Source organism: Terrapene carolina, unplaced genomic scaffold, assembly GCF_002925995.2.
Source record: "Terrapene carolina triunguis isolate 2854851 unplaced genomic scaffold, T_m_triunguis-2.0 Scaffold194, whole genome shotgun sequence".
Taxonomy (NCBI): Eukaryota; Metazoa; Chordata; order Testudines; family Emydidae; genus Terrapene; species Terrapene triunguis.
The window spans coordinates 9,543,200-9,566,418 of record NW_020664545.1 but is presented as its reverse complement, the minus strand read 5'-3'; the positions used below and the strand labels follow the sequence as shown (position 1 = coordinate 9,566,418).

Genomic DNA, 23,219 nt, shown 5'->3' with positions numbered 1-23,219 from the left:
GAACGGCCAGGCCCGGAGGCGCCGGGGCTCTGAACGGCCAGGCCCGGGGGCGCCGGGGCTCAGCCCTGGCAAGCCCTGGCACAAATTAAGCACTGGGAGCAGGGCCCTATGGGTAGTAAGTGGTTCAGCTGGAGTGAGGTCAGTAGAACAGGTGCTGTGACTGGCCATCCAAATTGCTGCTCGCTTCCTTCTTTCAATCTCGGCATCGTTTTCTTCTTGATCAAACGAGATCAGGAGAGTATTTTCCAGCGGGAGGGGCCCTGCTGCTGCTCGGTTCCCAAGATCTCCTGGCATCTCAGGGGACGTCTGCACTGCCATAAATAACACCACAGCGCCGAGTCTCAGAGCCTGGGTCAATTGACGGGTTTGCAGGGCTTGGGCTGCGGGGCAGTGTGGACCCTTAGACTCAGGCTGGAGTCTGGGATCTCATGAGAGGAGTGGGTCTACACTGCAGTTTTATAGCTGCGCCATCTGAGCCCCATGAACTGGAGTCAGCTGACCCGGGCCAGTCGCAACCATGCGGTGCAGTGTAGACAAACCTTCAGAGACCCAGGCTGTGATAATACAGGTGCTCAGAGCAGCCGGACGGCAAATATCCAAAGGATCTGTGCTCACCTATCCTAGGGGAAAATCCCGTGGGGCTAAGATGCTTTGGCAATTAGCCAGAAAACCATGATTTTTTTTTTCCATTGGGAGGAAACTATGGAGATCTAATGAAAGCTGCCATCTTTTCAGCCTGCACAGTTTTTTGGTTTAATTTCATCTCTTTCCTTTCTTATCTTTCAGATACGATATATGCATCTACAAGAACAAGCCATGTGGCACCTTAGGTAGGTAAGAGCCCAATTCAGAGACTCTGTTGTAACTAATTCTTCGCTTCTTATCTAGCGCTTTGCGTCAGTAGATCTCAAAATGCTTGACAAAGGAGATCAGTAGCTCCATTTTACAGATAGGGAAACTGAGGCAAAGAGCGGCAAAGTGCCTTGCCTAAGCTCACCCAGCAGGCCTGTGATAGAGCTGGGAACAGAACCTTGGTATCCTGAGTCCCTGTCCAATGCTTGATCGTCTAGGCCACACTGCCTCCTTACTTCAATAAGTGTTAAAAAAAAATCTACCTAATGCCAAGGGTCTGGTGACTGGCTTTGGACCATTTCACTGTTCTATCCCTTGTCCAGTTCCAGCCCAGTAACTCAGAACTGGTCTCATTCTGAAGGCTGGTCAGCAGCCCAGTTTCCCTGGCTGCCGAGGAGAGAGCTAGGACTCTGAACACAAAGGGAATTCTTTATTGCCGCTGCTGGACACAGACCCCGCAGTGCTCTCTGGCTCTGCCCTCTTGTACTGCCCATACCCAGGGTCTCCGTAAGTTTGGTCTGAACTGAGCGGTCATGGAAGGGAGGGCTGAGTATACTCCCCCAAAGTAAAATAGATGGGATGGATCTCAAAGCAACTTCTTAGAGGCTAGGTGGTCCAGCCGGGAGGCCAAGAACTGAATGGGCCGTGGAGGACAAGCTCCTCACTCGTCGTGGGATTGTGTCCTGTTCTGGTAGATTGGTGGGAAGCTTGCTCTGTAGGTAAATAGAGGGTTACCTTGTCTCAGTATGGCACCTGTCGGTAGGAATCTATGCTCTTAACAAATAACCAAAGGCCCCCCCTCACCCCGCTGCCTTGCTTCTGCCTCTGCGGGTGGAAGGGTGCCCGGCATTGAGCCTGGGGCGTTGTGTGTGCAGAGGGACTGAGGAACCCAGAGATATTTCCGAGGTGCTGAGCAGCACAGATGGACACAGGTTTGATTCTAGTGGTGATGGGTGCCAATCAAACCCCCGGAGCGGAAGCCCAGGATCTGGGCTTTGTCTCTTTCCAATGGGCAGCGGCAGGACCGTGGCTCCGGCCCTGTATAGACCAATATTCAGACAGGCTTTGGATGGGCCTTTCTGTCCCCACTGGGCTCATTTGGTGTGACCAGCGCCACTTCCTCCCTGTGTAGACAATCTGGGGAGCAGATCTGAAGCCTGGTGGAGTTTTATTGGCGCTTGGCGTTTCCAAGCCCTCCCGCTGTTGCCAGCCGTCTCGCGGCAGAGCGAGTTTGTGGACAGCCCTGGGAGTCGCTGGAGACAGGGGTGCCAGAGCCCAGCAAACCACTTTCCCCTCCTGCTCTAGGGCCTGATGCACCGTCCACTGAAGTCAATGAGAAGAGTCAGGCCCTCCGGGCCAGGTTAACACGCCAAATTAACATTAAGCCCACAGCCCGCTGTTTAACCCTGAAACGTGGCTTGTGGCCTTACGCCCCCGCCACCCATGCTCCTCACCGGCCCCGTACCAACCGCAGCTGCCTCTCCTAGGGCTGGCCCCGGTGGGAGGAATGTGTGAGCGAGAGAGAAGCTGCAGCATCAACGAGGATATCGGATTGGCCACTGCCTTCACCATTGCCCATGAGATCGGCCACACGTGAGTGTCACACCCGGAAGCGTTCCCCCGGGGAGTCGCGTCACAGGAAAGACCTCCCCTTTTTTGGCTGCTCTCACCAGTAGCCAACTGGAGAATCATCTTCGGTGTAAAGACCTTGGAATAGCCATGCGAGGTGGGACCAACAGTCCATCCAGTTCAATATCCCACCAGAACAGATAGGCCAATGTCCCCACTCCGGGCCAAAGCAGATCATACCAGTAGTCCATGTAGACTGAAGATCTCACTTCTTGCTCATACTGGACCAGGCCATTGCTCCACCTAGTCCATTGACCTGTCTCCAGCAGTGGGCCAATGCTCCGTGCATCCTAAGAAGGCTTGTGATGCCTAATGCACCTGGACCAATGTATCATGGGGAAGGGAAATTCCTTCCTGACCTTAGTGATGCGCTGGTGTCCTGAAGCCTAAGCACTAATAGCCCCTTGACACTTTATCTTCTCTTGTGTAAACTTTTGGGATAGGGACTGTTGTTTATTATATGTTTGTACCGCACCTTGCACGGTGGGACCCATTTACCTCACATGCACATGCTCCTCAGTAGAAATATTTAATCTTAATGAATACATTTATTCAAATAAGCACCTCCTCATTTTTAATCCTGCCTAGCTATATGCCTCAGCAATGACACATATCAAGAATGACAAGAATAGCATCCTGTAGTTATATAGGCTAAGCTAAGAGCAATCAAATCTCATGCTCCATGTCTTCAGCTGCCACCTCCATGGGTCAGGAAGGAAGTTTTGCCCCACATGCTTTCATGCACAGTTGTCGAGGTGCATTGTGGGTGGTCAGGATTATTACACTATCCTCTGAAGCTAGAAGCAGGACACTGGAGTAGGCAGCCCAATGGTCTGGTCAAACAGAGGAAATGCCATGTTCCTATAATACTGCGTTATAAGCCCAGTACAGAGTGAGTCTCATTAATTCGGGGGAGGGGAGAATATTAGTCAGTAAGGGTCCAATCCTGTGAAATGCTGTAGGAACTCAACTCCTGTTGCCATCAGCAGGCGATGACCTCGCCGGATCAGGCTCTTAGCACTCATTACTCAGAGACTTACTTTACCTTAGAGTCAGACCTTAGTCCATCCCGTGCTTTGCTGCACATCGGGCTACCCACATTTGCCATCCTTGCCTGTCCACTGCCCTTCTCTCCAAATCTTCCCATTTCATGTTGAGGTGCTTGATGTCGTTCAGAGCTGTTCGTTTCCATGTTATTCGTGGTCTTCCCCTCTTTCTTCTTGCGTTTTCTGGCTTCCATTCAAGGGCGGTATTTGGTAAGCGTTTGTTTTCCATTCTCAGCACATGTTCCAGCCACTGAGGTCTTCTTTTGTAGATTTTGTGAGAGGGTGCCTTGTCCAGTCATTTTTCTGACTTCTTCATTCGTCTTCCTCTCTCTCTATGTTATTCCCAATATTCTTCTCAGACATCTGTGATGAAATGCATCCAGTTTTTGCGTCTCTTTCTTGATAAGTTGCCATGTCTCACTGCTATATGTTGTGATGGCGATAACAATTGCTTTGTACACGTTCAGTTTTGTCTTGAGGGAGATGTTTTTGAGTCTTCCAAATGCAGAGTTTGCCTTCCCGATTCATCTTCTTGGCCCTGGTCTACACTGGGGGGGGGGAGAGATTGATCTAAATTACGCAACTTCAGCTACGTGAATAACGTAGCTGAAGTCGACCTACTTAGATCAATTTACCGTGGTGTCTTCACCGTGGTGAGTCAACTGCTGCCGCTCCCCTGTTGACTCTGCCTGCACCTCTCGCAGCGCTGGAGAACAGGAGTCGACGGGAGAGTGCTCGGGGATCGATTAGACTAGACGTGATAAATCGACCCCCGCTGGATCGATCACTGCCCGCCGATCCGGTGGGTAGTGTAGACATACCCTTACTATTTCCTCGGAACTAGTACCCTCTTGGCTGATGGTACTTCCAAGATACGTAAAATTGTCCACCTTCTCCAGTTTCTCCTCTTCAATTTTGATTTCTGTCCCTATAGTCCCCATTAACATGACTTTACATTTCTTTGCATTGTATCTCAAACCTATCTTCTCCGTTACTTCTTTTACTTGATTTGTACATTTTTGTAGTCCGTTGGCATCTTCATTGATAAGAGCGATGTCATCAGCAAAGCCTAGATCAAATAGCTATGAATTGTTCCATTTTAGGCCATATGTATCACTGTTGCATTGTTTTAATCCATACTCGATGACTAGTATAAACAAAAAAGGAGACAGGATGCACCCCTGCCTTACACCTGTCTTGATGCTGAATGGCTTAATCATAGAATCCTAAAATATCAGGGTTGGAAGGGACCTCAGGAGGTCATCTAGTCCAACCCCCTGCTCAAAGCAGGACCAATCCCCAACTAAATCATCCCAGCCAGGGCTTTGTCAAGCCTGACCTTAAAAACCTCTAAGGAAGGAGATTCCACCACCTCCCTAGGGAACCCATTCCAGTGCTTCCCCACCCTCCTAGTGAAATAGTGTTTCCTAATATCCAACCTAGACCTCCCCCACTGCAACTTGAGACCATTACTCCTTGTTCTATCAATCCCTTTTCCATATTAATGCAGCATTTTGAGTTGGCGTAGAATGCCTTCATAATGTCAATTAATTTTGTTGTAATTCCATATTGTTCCACAATTTTCCACATTGTTTCTCTGTTTACACTGTCAGATGCCTTTTGAAAGTCCACAAAATCGATGGCAAGACTGCCTTGAAATTCAATTGTGTTCTCAATAATCCGTCTCAGGGTGAAAATGGCGTCTGTGCACGATCTCCCTTGTCTAAATCCAGATTGTTGTTCACGTAGGATGGTATCCATCTTTCCTTTCATTCTGTTCAGGTGGACCACTGCTAATACTTTTCCTGTGACAGATAGAAGTGTTGCTCCCCTCCAATTTGAACAATTGTTTAGATCACCTTTCTTTGGTAACTTAATTATGATACCAAGGGTCCATTCTTCCGGCACTTTCTCCTCCGTCCATATTTTGCTGCACAGCGAACAGATGACTCGTTCCGTGTCTTCGCCTCCATATTTAAGCATCTCAGGATGAATGCCGTCCAAACCAGGCGCCTTGTTGTTTTTCAGCTTCTCCAATGCTTTTTTTACTTCTTTGATTTTTACCTCAGACAAATCTGTATCTAGGTCTAATGGTTTATCACTGTTAAATTCCAGTCTTCTCATTGGTTCTGGTTGGTTTAGCACTTCTTTAAAGTGTTCCACCCATCTATTTTCTTGTTCCTCCTTGACAAAGCAGGAAAGAAACAATGCCAAAAAAGATAAGCGAAATTGGATAGAAAGTAAGGCTAGTGAAGCTGAAGAAGCAGGGGAAAGAAACGATACGAGAACAGTCTACAGCAGGGGTCGGCAACCTCTCAGAAGTGGTGTGCCGAGTCTTCATTTATTCAAGGTTTCGCATGCCAGTCATACATTTTAACATTTTTAGAAGGTCTCTTTCTATAAGTCTATAATATAGAACTAAACTTTTGTTGTATGTAAAGTAAATAAGGTTTTTAAAATTTTTAAGAAGCTTCATTTAAAATTAAATTAAAATGCAGAGCCCCCCGGACCAGTGGCCAGGACCCAGGCAGTGTGAGTGCCACTGAAAATCATCTTGCGTGCCGCCTTTGGCACGTGTGCCATAGGTTGCCTACCCCTGGTCTACAGGGTCCTGAAACAATTAACAGGATATGGAACTCAGAGACTAGAGCTGAGTAAACTCCTCCCTGGTCCATCTCCCTCCTCCCAGACTGAGTCCCACCTCCATCCCCACTCTCCCTCCCGCTCTTTGATCAAGTGAGATTCCTCTATCTCCCAGTGAATGCCAGGACGCAGCTCCCTACATCCCCCCAAATCTTCTCTGCCGCCAACCCCGTCTCCCCACTCAGCCATGTGGTCAGATCCTCGCTGTTCTTCCCCGCTCCAGTTCTTCCATGTTTTCCCACTCCTAGTCCCCTGCCTGAGGGAGGGATCAGAAACTGGAAGCGGTGGGAGGCCCGGAGAAGAGGGGGTACCCAGGAGGGGCAGGCAAAGCTAACCGGTTGCACCCAAAAGTCCCCATCTCCCAGGGCGTCTTCCGTCGGCCCAGCATCCCTTACTGGCTTCCCCCAGCCGCGGAGACTGGCCATCTCGGCATGTGGCTCTGTGCCCAGACACGCTGGAGGGACGTCAGCTGCTTGTAACCGCAGCTCGCGTCTTTGTCGTTGTTGTTGTGACCTTTTCCAGGTTCGGCATGAACCATGATGGAGTTGGCAACGGCTGCGGCTCCCGCGGGCAGGAAACGGCCAAGCTCATGGCGGCTCACATCACCATGAAGACCAACCCCTTTGTATGGTCGACCTGCAGCCGAGATTATATCACCAGCTTCCTGGAGTAAGAAACCTGGCCAGCCCCACCCACCCTTTTCCCCCAGGCGCAGAGACTTCTCCAGCCTCTGACAGCGATTCCCTTGGCTTCCCCTGCCCATCCTCATAAATTACCCCACATGCTCCTGCCCCATATGCCTTCTGTTCTCTGGCTTCCAATATCCAGCCCTTTCCCAGCCAACAATGCATTTCCCCTCCTCTCTGTACATTTACCCTCTGCTAATGCCACTAACTCTCCCGACTTACCTGGCCCTGCAGCATCCAGACCTTTCCATAGATCCTCCCAACTTGCAGGAATTTCCCAAACAAACCACCAGCTTTTTGAGACCTTTCAAAGGATTTTGGTTGAGCCAGGAAGTGCAGAGAGGGGTTTGCGTGTTGAGGAAAGGTGCCCGGGAGAGTCAGCTCCTCTCTTTATCCACACAGCATGGGCAGCAGCGCAACCAGCTTCCCCCCATACGCTGTGGAAGGGGATTTTCAGCTGTAGCTAAGGCAGGGGTGGGCAAACTTTTTGGCCCGAGGGCCACAGCTGAGTGGGGAAATTGCATGCAGGACCAGGAATGTAGGGATGGGGCAGGGGGTTGGGATGCAGGAGGGAGTGTGGGGTGCAGCAGGGGCTCAGGGCAAGGGGATTGGGGGCTCAGGGCAGGGGGTTGGGGTGTGGGGTGCAAGAAGGGTTCCTGCCCAGCACCACTTACCTCAAGCGGTTCCAGGGTGGCAGTGGCACGCAGTGGGGCTAAGGCAGGCTGCCTGCCTGCCCTGGCCCCACTCTGCTCCCGGAAGTGGTCAGCATGTCCGGCAGTGGCTCCTGGGGGTGGTGTGGGGCAGGCGGCTCTGCCGTGCACTGCCCTCACCTGTGGGTACCACTCCCGAAGCTCCCATTGGACGCGGTTCCCCCTTCCCGGCCAATGGGAGCTGCGGGGGGCGGTGCCTGCAGGTGAGGACCATGCACAGATCCCTCTGCCCCCTCCTCCCCAGGGGCTACACGGACGTGGTGCCGGCCGCTTCCAGGAGCAGCGCGGGGCCAGGGCAGGCAGGGAGCCTGCCTTAGCCCCGCTGCGCCATGGGGTTGGCAATTCCACAGGCTGGATTGAAAGCCCTGATGGGCCAGATCCGGCCTCCCGCCCGTAGTTTGCCCTCCCCTGAGCTAAGCAACTTAGGAGCCACGGGAGAGATTTTCAAAAGCACCTTTTGGGATTTAGGTGCACAAGTCCTAGTTATTGTCACCAAGATTTGTGCACCAAAGTTCCTTCGGTGATTTTGAACTTCTCTCCCCTGAGTCCCACTGAATATCGATGGGACATGTGCTCCTAAGCCACTGATGTGCTTTTGAAAATCATACCCTGTCCTAGCAATGCAGTGCAGTCCTGCTCAAGCAGGACTCCCAGGGACAAGAAGCCTCCGTTTCTGTGGCCATGCAGTCCTCAGCTTTCCTATCAAGGAGGCTCAGGTTAGCACCAGTTGTGATGGGGGTTGTTGGTGTGATGTTGACCCCTGTCTCTGCTAGAAAGATGATGCTGACTTTAAACTGAAGCTGGATAGGAGCAAACAATGTACTAGAGTCATCAGCCACTGGTCTAGTCTTAGAATGGTCCAAGCATCAGAGCCCTCTAGAGTAAGGGGTAAAACAAAGACTCCTCCAGTTGCAATTTTTAAAGAATGTAACAAACACAAACCTTTCCGATGGGACCCCGAGGGCGTGAGTTTTCCTTCCCTTGGCTGGGACCTGAGGCTTTACCATGAAATTCCAGTTCTGGCAGCTCGTCTTTGGCTGCAGCGAACTCTGCACATGCAACATGGCAAAGAGCATTCCCTCGATAGTGCTGGAGAAATGTGGTCTCACCAGAGAGGTTTCCATTGTGGGCACAGAGCCCTGAAGGGTCTCAACTGGTTGGCCGGGGATGGAGAGTTGACTTTAGTCCCCTTTGCCATCCCTTCCGTCCACCCCCACTCAGATGCACGTACCTGCATGGTCCTCTTGTGCCACAGCGGCCATGGGCGTGATGACTGGAGTCTTGATTTCAGAAAAGAACATGGCAGCAAGGAGGGACTGTGGTGCAGGAGGGAAAGGCAAAGTTCTTGCAAAACTTGGGCATCCCCACGACGGCCTGGCACACACATGGCAAGCTGGGAAAAGCAGGAGTGTTCCAGCCATTGTTCATTGTTGCATTTTTGTGCCATGTGGCTCCTGCGTGAAGAGCTCCAGCTAACTCCAGGCACGTGATGCTGGGCTCTAGAAGCACAGAAGCTCTGCGCTCAGACCTGCTCCTTCCAGCCATGCATTGTCCATCGGATCTGATACCCAAAGGGCCAGCTGTCCGAGTGGGTAGCTTAGAGGAGTGGGCAACAAGACACGAAGCCTATAGGCTAGTGCTTCAAACCCAGCAGTCCACAGAACCACACTTATATACCGAAAATTAAAGACGTGCATAAGTGCTTTGCTGAATCAGAGCCATAGTCCTTTGCCCTTACAGAGGGCGGATCTCCGAGCACTTTATCAACATTAAGTAAGTCCCAAAATTGCCCCTGTAAGGTAGGTCAGTATAATTATCTCCAGCCTACAGATAGAGGGCTGACTTTTCAAAGGGGCCTATGGGAGTTAGGCACCCACTGAAAGTCCCAGGGAGTTGGCTGCCTCACTCCCCTGGATACCTTTGAAAATCCCTCCAGAGAGATTAAAGCCGACACTTGCAAACTTGAGTGCCTAAACTTAGTCCATATTTCGGTGCCTAAATGAAAGCGGCCTGTCAGAGGAGCTGAACGCACTCAAATCCTGCCACAGCCGATAGAGGCTGGGTGCGTTCAGCATCTTCAGACACTCAGAGGCCCAAATTCAGCTGCCTAAATTTAGGACAACTTGTTTGAAAATCTTGCCCTAGATGACTTTCCCAAGGTCGGCCAGCAAGTCGCTGGGGACAGAATCCAGTTCTCCTGAGCCCCGGCCTTGTGTTTTGGTCACAGGACTAACCTTCCCACTCCCTTCCCTTCTCTTATCCTCTTCCTGCTGCCTGGGGGCCCCAGACTTCACAATGGGTAGACCTGAAACCCCAGCACCATACGGCTCTAGAGTTCAAGGAAAGCTTGAAACTCAGATCCAGACTTTGCAGGTTGACCCCAACTCCAATCTGAGTAGCAGGAGAACCAGTCTGAAGTTCTAGGTCCCTGTGTCTCTGGTATCTCCACTGCCGCCATCGCTGTAGTATTTGGGTCCTTGCTGAAAACTCAGACGGAGCCTTTTATGAGGTTCGGACGAGTTTGGTTCATTTGTCCTGTTTCATGTCATTTTCCCAGCAGCCTCTGCACTTCCCGGCTCTGTCTGGAGGTGGAGGTGCTGAGAGACCTCGACAAAGCCTGTCCCACTGAGGTTTCCATCCCAGTTGTGCAGACTCCAGCTGTTTGGAGAGGTAACCCAGGCTCACCTCCAAGCCCATCACTCGTTCTCCGCTGGCTGGTTATAACCCCATTTGTCTGCACAGGTTTCCCATCTGTGATTCTCTATTTCTTCTCCAGCTCAGGCATGGGACTGTGTTTGAACAACGCTCCTCCCAAGCAAGACTTCGTCTACCCAACGGTGGCTCCCGGACAGGCCTATGACGCGGACGAGCAGTGCCGTTTCCAGTACGGAGTTAAATCTCGCCAGTGTAAATACGGGGTAGAGAGCCTTCCTGCTTTACTATCGGTTCTGAGGGGGCGGAGGGCTGGGCCGCGAAGGGCTTGGGCCATCGGGGCCGTTCTTCCACCTCCCACGAGGCTTTGCTGGCTTGCGTGAAACAAAAGCACTTTCCCCGTTAGCTTTGCTGTGAAAGGGCGGAAGGGGCCAGGTCAGATCTGCGAAGGGCGAGCTCAGCTGAGCTCGGTTTCCATCCGCTCAGCTCTGGCGGAAGCAAACCACTCGCCCGATTCATCCACTGCTTAGGGAGCACCATAGTCCTCGCTGGAGCAGTTGGCGGGTGATGGCCGGGGTTTGTTCACACTGGTAATGTTCGTCGTTGTTATTGGGAGCTGGCTGGAGAAATCCCTCACACACACGCGCAAATTAGGAGGAGAAACCCCTCCCGTGGGAATTCTTTCCTGGGGAGACGGACAGAGACACTTCACAGAGGATCAGTCTCTCTCAGATGAGACAGTCCCAACAGTGAAAGAGCTTTGGGACATTAAACCAGCCATTGCCTTTCCCTGGAATGCTCCTCCGCCTCTTTCACACTCAGCCAGTCAACTCAGGGGGAAGCTGCTGAGGCCAGGGAATGTCTGCTGTGGAAGGCCAGACTCCTCTGGAGGTGAACCGTATCAGCCACCAGGCCTGTCCCTGAAGTGCTGCCTGACATAACTGATCCGTTCCCCACCTGCGCTGGGTCTGAACAGCCCGTCCGATTGGAACTTCAGCTGAAGGCCTGTGCACCAAAGAGTTAATAGCGGTATGTGAAAGGCCCTGCTTCCCAAAGAGTGCACAGAGGATCCACCTGAGTTGGAGACTGAACCCAGCAGGAAGGTGCTTCAGTAGCTTTGCTGTCAGGCTGGAAGGGATGTATCTGGCCAAGTGCAAGCTGCATCACCCGTGAGCTAGTGGGCGGAAGCAGGCCTCACCCTAGATGGGGAAGAAGGTGGTGGGATTCAAAACTGACTCACTTCCAGCATGAAACGTAAAAGACTCAGACCATCCCAAGAGGAAGGAGGAAAGATGGGCCTGGTGCTGCCTTTCAGCCTGGGGATGTGGACTGGGCCTCCACGCCGATTCATGGAGGAGCGGTTTGCAGGTCTCCGAGGGCGCCGCACGATGGATCTGTTGGAGTTGGGGAGGCCAAGGAGAAACGAGGAGTAAACTAAACTACAGTAAAATTACCAGCTCTGCTCACCACTGGTGGGTCCGTGGGGGGAGCCAAACTAGGGTTAGAAAAGAAAAACAGCCGGGAAGAAAAGAGAGTAAGACCAGATCTTGATTTCAGTTACACCAGTGTAAATCCAGAGGAAATCCACAGAAGCCAATGGAGTGACTCTGGATTTACATTCATGTAACTGAGATCAGAGTCTGGCCCATCACCTGCTCTAGAGAGGCACAAAGAGCCCCTCGGATGCATTTCACTTACTGCAGTTATGACCCAGAGAGCGATTCTCTAATGATGGCATCTCTGCATCCATCAGCAGCTCCCACCGCAGTTCACTCTGCTTACAAGGCAACGTTTTTCATTGGCAGCCACCACCAGCTCATTGTGGGGATCTGATGGCCACGCTGGTTTCTCTCTGCTTCTAGCATCATCAGTAACCGACACGATTCTGAAATCGGAACTTAACTGGTCATTTGACCTGACGCTCAAGACAGAGGAGAATCCTGCTCACCCTCCTGCAGCCGTGTCGGCTCTGTGGGACTGGCAGGATTAAACCAGATGATTATCAATCAGCTCGGACTCATCGGGAGATCTCACTGGGGTCTGTAATCTAGCAGAGAAAGGCCGAACAAAAAACTGATGGCTGGAAGCCAAAGCCAGATTCAAACTAGAAATAAGGCCCACATTTCTAACAGTCAAGAAGAAACTACCAAGGGAGGAGGTCGATTCTCCATATCCTGAGGTCTTCAAGGCAAGACAGGAGGCTTTTCTGTAGATTCTGCTTTAGTCAAACACAAGTGACTGGGCTCAATGAAGTTGAGGTTGGTTGAAATGTTATGATCTGTGTTATACAGGAGAGCAAACTAGATAATCTAACGGTCCCTTCTGGCCTTAAAATGAATCCAGGAACAAGGGCTGATTGTTATTGTATTTGCAAATGTGGAATGGAACCTTTCCAAGTTCACACGCCCATTCCCCAGCTCCCTTTTAGCTTATGTAGATGCTTCCTGTGTGGAAAAAAGAAAAGCAAACACCTGCAGTATTCTAGAGTAATTGACCCAAAGACTACAGCTGCCCATAACCATGTGATGCCCAAGGACCTACACATTCTTCTTCACCTTAATGAATTCAGGTAGAGTACTACCCAGAACAGTGACTATAGAAATGGTAAAAAACAAAACCAAAAAAAACAGGAGTCCTTGTGGCACCTTAGAGACTAACATTTATCTGGGCATAAGCTTTCGTGGGCTAGAACCCACTTCATCACCTTCTTGTCAACTGTCTGTAATGGGCCACTCTCTTACCACTTCAAAAGTTATTTTTCCTCCCTTGGTATCCTGCTGTTAATTGATTTTATCTCGTTAGACTGACCTAACACTTGGTAAAGCAACCCGCATCCTTTCATGTATTTATACCTGCTCCTGTATTTTTTACTTCATACCTCTGATGAAGTGGGTTCTAGCCCACGAAAGCTTGTGCCCCAATAAATTTGTTAGTCTCTAAGGTGCCACAAGGACTCCTTGTTTTGTTTTTTTTTTACAGAAAGATTGTCTTCCAGTTCTGCCCTCTGTTGGTCTGGCTACACTGCACACTAAACCCGGGTCTATGGGACCTGTGCTTTTGAGTCCACACTACATTGTAAACCTGGGTTTACAATTGCTGGAGCTGGGTCTCCCAGCTGTGCTAACCTGTCTGTCCTGCATCACACAGACCACCTAACTGGGGTCTGTGGCTCAACCCGCGTCCACATTGCAAAATGACAGGGCTTGGACCCAAGTCACAGTGGGACTCAGGCTCTGATCCACTTCCCTAGCAGGGTCCTAGGACCCAGGTCCTAAGTGCTGGGTGACCCAAGTTAGACTGATTGGTGTGGGGACCGAAGGGGGCCTTGGGATCAAACTGGAGTCAGCCTGGGCTTAGTGTGCAGTGTAGACAAACCCAGCGATGCCTGTGGAGCCTCTGCCCTTCAGTGGGCTGCCCAGTTGTATCTGGTAGAAGCTCATCAAGCAATTCTGTTGATGCACAAGAAGGAGCAGACTCCCTCTCCCATCCCTTTATTGGCTCTGCAGGGTGAACAGGCATGAAGAGTGGTAGACACATATCAATAAGCAGAGATGACTTCTCCTTCCTCTAATCAGGGGCAGTAGTGAGGTTAGTGGCTGGGGTTTGCCTAAGGGAGTTAGGCGCCCAGCCTCTGTAGGGTGTTGGGTCATTACTGCAAGATACTACGGTATTTCTTTGTCCTTAGTCCCCTCGTATGGTAACTCCAGTAACAATGGGAGCAGCACCAGGGTCGGGTTCACGTCCTGCCCCCTTCGGCACCCATCAGGGGGATTCCCACTTGCTGAACGAGTTCATTTATCGTCCTGGGGTGTCGGCTCCTGTTCTGAGCGCTGCCTTCACAGGGGCCAAAGGGGATTTCCTACTGACACGCTCAGATGAGAGAGGAAGGCGTGATGAATGGCCTCTCACCTGACTGCAGGCTGGCGGCCTGCACGAGCGCGGTACTGTCAGCTCTTGCCGCTTTGGGAATGAGGGGGAGGCCAGAGGTTGGGAGGGTTTTGCCTCGTTCTCTATCAGCAGCACCGGTAGAGTTGCCAACTTTGGTCGGACGCATTCCTGGAGGTTTCATCAACCCTAAGCCCTGGGCCTGTAGTGCCGATGAGCTATAGCTTTCTTTGGCTGAATATAGCTAAGGCCTCAGCTCTCCTGCTCGGATCGCAGCCAGGCCTGCCTGAGAGCGTGATGTGCGTGCCGCCGGTCCTCAATACCGCAAGCCCCGGGTCTCCGAAGAAGCCCTGACTCCAGTGCATATGGCACTGGATTCCGAATCCCATTGTCCCTGCATCTCTGGGGGAGGCCCAGCAGCCACCTTCCCTAGATCCTGAATCCCATTTGATCCTCCCTCTGTATCAGCCAGTGGCCTTCACTTCTCTGCTGCCAACCTCCTTCCCGCACCTGGTCAGCTTGGCGACTGCCAGACTCACCAACGCAAGTCTATGCTGTTGCCACAGCAAGTGCTGCTTCCCCCCTCCCCTCCCTGTATGCTGGGACAGTGCTAAGCGGGTCTGCCGCTCTAGTCATGCCACGTAGTGGCTAGAGCAAAGGACTCAGCTGGTAGGTGGCAGTGTTTTAAGAGGTCTTGCAATCCACGCCGTAAAGCCTTTATTCACTATTAGCATATCGGATATCCCTGCCCTGCCGAGGCTGGGTTAATGGAGGACCATGGCCCCTTTAGCTCCTGTTCTCACATCTCAGGCCGTTTCTACCATAATAAAAAAACAAACTGTCATTTTCTTTTTAATACCCACACACCTAGATGAACTCCCCCCTCTCCCCAGGGAGTCATTTTCTGTGTAATGCTGAAAAATTCAAATAGGCTGCTTCTAATACCAATAGGGCCACCACAGAGATCCGGCAACCAACTCAGCCACCCTCCTTAGGTGCTGCGTTGCGGTTTGCAGGTGCTGAAGTCTGGATGTAGAAGATTGGGGGCCAGAGCAGGTTCCGAGACTTCTGCGTTTTCCAATTGAGCAGCTGTGACGGATTTGCAGAGTCTCTGTGACGGAACTGACTTTTGGGTGGGTTTTAAATGGACTGAGGGGAGGAAAGGCCCAGCCGAGGGGAGCTTTGCTCGCCCGCTGCCCATGAGGGGTCCTGGTGGGACTGGGCTTGAGAACCTGGAACTTGGATCGAGAGCTGCTTCGAAGGAGGAGTGGAATTTGAGGGCCGAGATGCACTCAGGGCAGGACCTAATGAGAGAGAAGGAGACTCTCTAAGCCAGCCTCCCTCTCCTCCAGTCCTGGCGCCAGTTCAGCACCTGGCATAACTGAGAGCCTCCTAAAGGCAGATCTAAAGTCTTCCAGCTGGAACGGTCCCCTAAGGACCGTTATACCATCTGGGGACAGTTGTAGTGCCGGCACACCCCCCCCCCAGTGCACTTCCTGTGGTGTTTGGGGGAGCCAGGAGAAAAATGGCATAAACCATCGAAACCAGCTTGACATCTCTTGGGGATTCCCAGTTGCCCTGTAAACACAGATCTCCATCCACCTGGCACCAAGAGGCTGACAGGAGGGGCCAGGATCTGTTCCCTCGTGTTCATAACTGAGACCCAGAGAAGGAGACATTCCCGCGAGCATCACCCGAGAAGGGAAGGACTGGGAGAAGGGGAAGGGCTGAACACACTGGGTTAGAATTGGACGTACTGGGTAATCCTGGGAGACACTTTTTCTGTGAGGGATCTTCTGTTAAAAATGGAGTTCGGATGTGCTGGGGTCACAGTTTGTTGCCTTAGTGCCACTTTGGTGCTTCCAACACAGGTGTCCATCTTTGAAAACTCTGCTCCCGTGTCTCCGAATGGACAATGAATGGTGTCCAAAGAACCAGAAATATCCTCGGGCCAGATCCCAAGAGGGGCTGCACTCAGTGTGCATTGCGAGGGCTAAGCGCCTCTCCAGATCTGATCCCGTTTTTGTATTTTCCCCTCTGAAAATGTTTTCATTCCTAGAACGTCCCAGACCAGCTGGAGCGTCTCAAAGACACCAAAGTGCTGCTACTGCAACCCTAGCTGCTGCGAGCACAAGTGATTCCTAACCTTGGCTCTGTTTGTTTCTCTTTTCTTCCCCCCCACCACCCCCCCCGTCACCGATGACGTCTCTTTCCAGGAAGTCTGCAGTGAGTTATGGTGTCTGAGCAAAAGCAACCGCTGCATTACCAACAGCATCCCGGCTGCTGAGGGGACCATATGCCAAACCAATACCATTGAAAAGGGGGTAAGGAAGCCCAGGGCACCAGCGTGAGTTGACAATGTGTGGTCGAAGCAATTTTCTGATGATTAGCATGATTACTGCTGCATTGGTGAGTGTTTTGAAAGCACTGTGTGCCCACCCCTGCCTCTTGTGTCCCAGTGTGGAGGCGGGTAGACCTGGAGGTTAAGGCTGGAATCTACCAAGGAGCATCATTGAATTTCAATTCATTTTAGGCTTAAGTGAGAGACTCTATAACCCCCCTCTCCCCCCCAATGAGGCCCAAAATCCAGCTGCAGGTAGGCCCTGTGGTGTAATGGATAGACTCAGGAGACGTGGGTTCTGTTCCCACCTCTGGCCTGCTGGGTGGCCTCAGGCAAGTCACTTATCTATGCTTCAGTTTCCCCTTCTGTAAAACAAGGATAATGGCTTGTGAGGCACTTTGAAATCTACGGATGAAAAGGGCTAGATAAAGCTCGGTGTTATTAACCCTTCACTTTTTCCGGTCTGCTGGAGCGTGGACCGTTTTGGCTGTGTTTGTTCCCATGACTATTTCTTTGGAAAGTGAGTTGTGATTTGGCAGCGTCCACGCCCCCTTCGTGTTCGCTCAGAATTTCCACTGCCGATACTCGAGGGAGGAGACGTTTAAGGCTATTCGCTGAGCACTCTCAGTCTGTGAAATTGACGGTTGTCAGTCGCGCTGGGTTGGTTAGCTGCATGCCACCCAATCGGGGAAGAGGCTCAACACCACGTGACTAGCCAACCCAGCGTGAATTTCAGAGCTTGACTACTGAAGGCCTGGTTCTCCATTGCCCCGGACCTCGTGCAGCCAGAGTGACGTGGGTGACTAAAGCTGGCTGTTAATGACTAACGTGCCCTTTGCACGATGTACATGATGGAGAATCAGGCCCTGAACATTCGCAATGAAATGGACGTGAGTTTTTCCAATGGGGGGAATTTGTTGCAAAGAAATTCAAGAATCATTTCAAATCATTAATAGGTTTGAGAGTTTCAGGCAGAAAAAGAGGCAGAAATTGACAAGCATGTTGTTCCTTGCGAACGGTCCACTCAGCTCAGCTGTAAATCAGATTGAAATGTATTAAACAGCATCTAGAACAGTAGTTCTCAAACTTTTGTACTGGTGACCCCTTTCACATAGCAAGCCTCTGAGTGCGACCCCCCTTATAAATTAAACACACTTTTTAATACATTTAACACCATTATAAATGCTGGAGGCAAAGCGGGGTTTGGGGTGGAGGCTGACAGCTTGCGACCCCCCATGTAATAACCTTGTGACCCCCTGAGGGGTCCCAACCCAGAGTATGAGAACCTCTGATCTAGAAGCTGGGCATCCCTGCTGGTCAGGGCTCTCCACGCACCATGAGAAAATTTTCTACCCATGATTGTTTTTCTATTAATTTCTTCTTTTTTTTACCCTTTTCTACCAGTCATTAGTGACTGGCAGCTTTCTAAAGAGAGGCAATGTGTCTAGGAGTTAGAACACCCAGAACTCCTGGGTTCTATTCCCAGCTCTGACATTGACTCACTGTATATCCCTGGGCAAGTCACTTCACCTCTGTATGCCTCAGTTTCTCCATCTGCGTTATGGGGATGATGGCACTGATCAACCTCACAAGATGGAATGTGAGGCTTAATGTATTAATGGTTATGAAGTGTTTTGAGGGTCTTTGGTTGATATAAGCTTCAACTGAATGTTGCTTTTTCAGAACCCCTGTTAGCTAAAGTTCCTGGTAATCCGGAGTTTGGATATCTCCCTCTTTGGTTTGCTTGCTGGGCCAGCCCCCAACCTTGAACACCTTGCTAGATCTGCTCCTTCAGGTCTGCATTGGCTTTTCCCCTTTGGGCTGGTGGGGGAATAAGGATCAAGCTGTAGGAAGCAGCAAAGCAGTTTTGGCTATCAGAGATTAGCCTGAAGGGGAAAGAGCCGCAGTTGTGTTCTAAGTGGTGCATAAAGACTTCTCCTGCCTACTCTCTTGATTTACCAGCCCTCTGGGTTATGGCAACCCGGAGATTTCTGGGTAAACCAGCTTCGACTCTCTGTGGTTTTTTCCCAATGGACTGTCGTAGTTGCTCTCTGGGAATCGGTTCCTGTGGGGTGTCTGGTACCAAGAGCTGCTGTTGCTCACGCTTGGCCCCAGGGTCCAGGCCATGCTACCCATGCTGCTCCTTGGCACCCTCTAGAGGCAGATCGCGGAAGAGCCGGGGAGGGAGACATGAGTCAGAGAAAAGAAGGGCATGACTCTGGGGTGTTGGAGCTGACATCGTCTTTGCCCCGTATGGCTGGGCAGGCTTCTTTCCTTCCTCCACTGCTGCTGGTCACAATATGCGAGTGCTGGGATGAACCGGCCAGCTAGCCCTGGGCACGGGGAATGGATACATGGCCTCTGTCTGCCTCAGAGGCTGGATGCGGCCTGGGGCTGCCAATCCAAAGGCTCACGAACAGCAGTGGATCATGGCAGGAGGGTCAATCCTGGCCCCAATACCTGCACTTTTGCCCTCCCCCCCCCCGCCCCGGAAATAGCGGAAATTGGGCCTCGCTTCCCTTTCCAAAGAGCTGACAAAATTCCAGAGCCCACCCTGCCACCCCCTAAAATGCACCTCAGAGGCCTCCCTGGCCAACCCATCCCTGCACCTCCACAAGCCAGCCTGGGCCCTGTGCTTAGTGTCCCAAAACGGGTCTCGCCTTGCTCCATCCTGGCCGTCCCCTGGGCCGCGCCGGCCTGACGCGGGGCGGGGAGCTGCCTGTGAGGAGCCCGTGTGCTCTTGGGCGCTGACGCTCTGTGTTTCCCCAGTGGTGCTACAAGAGGGAGTGCGTGCCCTTCGGTACGCGGCCAGAGGGAGTGGACGGCGCCTGGGGAGCCTGGTCCTCCTGGGGGGAGTGCAGCAGGACGTGCGGGGGAGGCGTATCGTCATCCATCCGTCACTGCGACAGCCCACGGTAGGTGAACTGCTCGCGCCGCCGAATGCAACCCTTCCCCTGGGGGAGTACCCTGGATTGCTGCCCCGCCCTGCCACTGCTGTTTGCACTGGCGGGGAATGTATCGGCCATGTGCCCAAGCAGCGTGATCCATCTCACTTAGCCCTCTCTCCCCTCTTGTTCTCTGTTGGAAGGCCGACCATCGGAGGGAAGTACTGCCTGGGCGAGCGGAAACGCTATCGGTCGTGTAACACCGATGTAAGTAGCAAAAGGGCTCTAAGGGGGATGGTGGACAGTGAGGTTGACATGGATCTGCAGTGGGAGACGGCAACAACCCAGGCCAAATCAATCGGGGGAAGGGTTACATCAGAAAGCAGGGAGAGGGTCGTGCCTCTCTGCATGGCTTGGGGGGTCCTGGGTACCGTGCTGGCATCCACAGAACCAGAAATATACTGACAAGCTGGGGGCAGTGCGGAAAAGAGCCACGAAACGATCAGAGGGATTCGGTTGTGACTGAAGCTTGAAAGAGTGACGTGGCTAAGTGATGAGATGTCACGGCAACAGCTTACGCATACCTGCAGGACGGGAAAGGAGCTATTTGGTGTGGTCCATGGAGTCAAGAACGAGGAACCGGGGGTGAAATTAACGAAGGAGAATTTGAGGAGAACTCTCTGACTCTGAGATCATGCTGATGACTTTGTTGCAATAGCAGCTCCAAGCCCTGGTCAGGGATCACGGCCCCACTGGTCTAGGGACTGAAGACAAACATAACAAAAAGTCCCTGCCCAAAATCTTCTATTAAACAGTGACGCAGTGTCCCAAGGGAAGGGGTGAAAGCCTTATAAGAGGCAAATGGAAAGTTAACCTAAAGCTAGACTAGAAGGCGTCTGGTAGAGGACAATCCTGCATCTGTCCCAAGGACAGTGACTGAATGGCCTAGAACAGTGGTTGTCAACCAGGGGTATGGGTACCCCTGGGGGTAGGCAGAGGTCTTCCAGGCAGTACATCAACTCATCTAGGTATTTGCTTAGTTTTACAACAGGCTACATAAAAAGCACTAGCGAAGCCAGTACAAACTAAAATGTCATACAGACAATGACTTGTGTATACTGCTCTATATACTATACACTGAAATGGAAGTACAATATTTATATTCCAATTGATTTATTTTATAATTATAGGGTAGAGATGAGAAAGTCAGCAATTTTTCAGCCATAGTGTGCTGTGACACTTGTGTATTGTGTGAGCAAGTCATTTTAAAGTGAGGTAAAACTTGGGGATACCCAAGACAAATCAGGCTCCTGTCTGGAAAGGTTGAGAGCCACTGGCTACAGCCTTTGCCCTCTCTAACATCTATGATTCTGGGATTTCGTTGCTGCCAGCTCTCCGCTCCCAGCCTGTATCTCCAACCTTTGTGACTTTTATATTCGTTTGCAGGCTGCTAGTGACGTTAATGACATTAGTCCAGTGGCTCTCTAACCTTTTATATTGGTGACCTCTTTCACAAAGCAAGCCTCTGAGTGTGACCCCCCCTTGTACACATTTTTATATTTAACATTATTTAAATGCTAAATTTATTACCCTATTTTTTTTTAATGAATGTACCTTTTCTCTCCACTTTTAAATTAAGACTAAAACATATTTTTACTGAATTGTTGTTATAAGCATTAAAGGTTTTTTTTTTAATGGTTATTGTTTAATACTGGGGGCATGAAGAAACTTTGCCAATATCACTTTTCCCAGCAGGCTTAGCGCTCCATTGCCACCCTTACTTCTGCGCTGCTGCTGGCGACAGCGCTGCCTTCATAATACCTAATAACCTAATAACCTTGCAATGCCAAGGGACCGCGACCCCCAGTTTGAGAACCCCTGCATTAGTCGTTGAGAGCCTTCCCATTGCCTTCAGTTGGCTACGTATCAGGCCCCTGACGTGATTCACAAATGAATGGGATGCTTGCAAGCAGGAGTCCCATCTGCGGACACACTGGTTGGGATCCAATGGCAGGTGCCATTGGCCTTCATGCTGCGCCTGGATTTAGAAAGAAGATGCCCCTCCCATGCTACAGTTGGCCAGGGACATCACTGGCAGGGGTTATTGGCTTTCCCCTTGACGTGCCGAGCGCTGGCCATTGTTGGAAGCAAGCTGCCCATGTGAAAGGACCATGGCTCTGCTCTGATACAGCAGTTCCTCCTTGTAGGGCTTATGCACCATCACCCTGGCTCTCTGCTAGGCTCTAGGGAAGCCACTAATCTCACTTGAATCTGTGCCCCGCAGGACTGCCCTCCGGGTTCCCACGACTTCCGAGAGCTGCAGTGCGCCGAGTTCGACAACATCCCCTTCCGAGGGAAATACTACACCTGGAAGACGTACCGAGGAGGTGAGTGGCACAGGACTTGTTGGGCACTGGTCCTCTCGCTGCTTCACCAGCGCATCTCTGGGCCTCAGGAGCTCTGGCAGCCCGCGTTGGAGCAGAGTCTTATTAATAGGAGGTTACTCACACCTTCTGCAGGGATTTGCAACTTCATCAAATGTGCAGATTCGTCAAATTCACAGATTGGCAAATTTCGTCAAATCTGTCTTTCCATGGGTCGCCCGTTCCTGTGGCACCCCAGTCCCTTTTTAGGAGCTGTCTGCATCCCCGTTTAGAGTGACTCTTGCATGACAAATAGAAACACACTTCGCTGATTGAAGTCTTGTTCTCCTCCGACAGCTGACTGGATGACACCACCCAGCAGTTCTCCTGCTCTTGTTCGTGTTACTCTATGCAGTTGCTTTTTAAATTCCTAGCTATGCAGACAAAAATCCAACAAGAGAGGAGCTGTTTAGTTTATTTCTTTGGATCTGATTGTTCCTTAATCTCTGAGTGGTATAAACAAGAAGACCAGAGACAAAAACAGGAGTTGCTTAGTGACTGAAACCACTGCTCAATTTAGTTCACTACCCAGCCTCTGGCATTGGCCAACACTTGATGGCGTAGCTGTAGAAGAAAAGTGAAATCCTCCCATAATTAGGGCTAGATGAATAATTGTTTTTTGTTTGTTTGGTGGCTGAACCAAAAAATTCGGGGGGGGAGGGGTATTTTTGAGTCAGATGAAATGACAGTTTTTCAGCGTTTTTTGTCAGAATGTAAAAGCAGAAAAAAATGTGCTTTGCGTCAAATGAAAAAAACAAAATATTCCATTTATGGGTGTGTTTTACCCTCCGGGGAGATTTTAAGATAAATTTAGCTTCATTTCTAAACGAGATGTTGTTTCAAAATGAAAAGTTGAACCATTTTCTTTTGAAAAACATTGAAACGTTTTGACTTCGTCAGAATTTCACCCGCCCGGCCCTTGTTTTTTTTTTTCTGGCCTAAACTGTTCGTCTGAAATTCGTGAATAGGTTCAGTTGACCTGAAGTTGTAATTTTCAGCAAATAAACTAGTCGCTGAAAATTTTTTGCCCACCTCTACCCATAATGCACCTAGCCTCACTCTCACGCCCAGATTTCACGTTTCAGCACCTGGCATTTTAGTCTGTGCCCAGCCAATTGGGGAAGAGAGCGGAGTCTACCCTCTGAGCTAGCTGGTTGCTATCAGTGCCCCCTCTTCGGGCAGTTCTAACAGGTCTTGTAGAAGTGAATGGCTAACAGGGAGGCGGGAGGGGGAGATCTGTGTGGCAGAAATCTTTTAATAATGAGAAAGAACAGTGCGTCTCCTTCATGTACTTAATGAACTTGACTGGGGAACTCCTTTGCAGCTGTGTAAATAAGCTTATCTCCCCGGGGGGACCCTGCATCAGGAACAGATGTGCTGAGGCTGCAGGGGATGGATCAATAAAAATGTAATAAAATGGCAAAGCAATAAGTCAGACAATGACCCCGAGGGATTCCACGGTGGAAA

The 23,219-nt window shown here is 50.9% G+C and overlaps 1 protein-coding gene across 1 annotated transcript in view; it reads left to right on the top strand.

Annotated features, from left to right (window-relative positions):
- The window catches only part of ADAMTS10 (ADAM metallopeptidase with thrombospondin type 1 motif 10), an 82,169-nt gene that overhangs the window by 30,780 nt on the left and 28,170 nt on the right, over window positions 1-23,219 (top strand). The window contains exons 7-14 of the mRNA XM_029912271.1: window positions 787-830; window positions 2,340-2,445; window positions 6,693-6,839; window positions 10,343-10,484; window positions 16,320-16,427; window positions 19,214-19,359; window positions 19,533-19,596; window positions 21,614-21,716. Coding sequence (XP_029768131.1) covers window positions 787-830; window positions 2,340-2,445; window positions 6,693-6,839; window positions 10,343-10,484; window positions 16,320-16,427; window positions 19,214-19,359; window positions 19,533-19,596; window positions 21,614-21,716 — 860 coding nt within the window. The remainder of the gene's footprint in view (window positions 1-786; window positions 831-2,339; window positions 2,446-6,692; window positions 6,840-10,342; window positions 10,485-16,319; window positions 16,428-19,213; window positions 19,360-19,532; window positions 19,597-21,613; window positions 21,717-23,219) is intronic.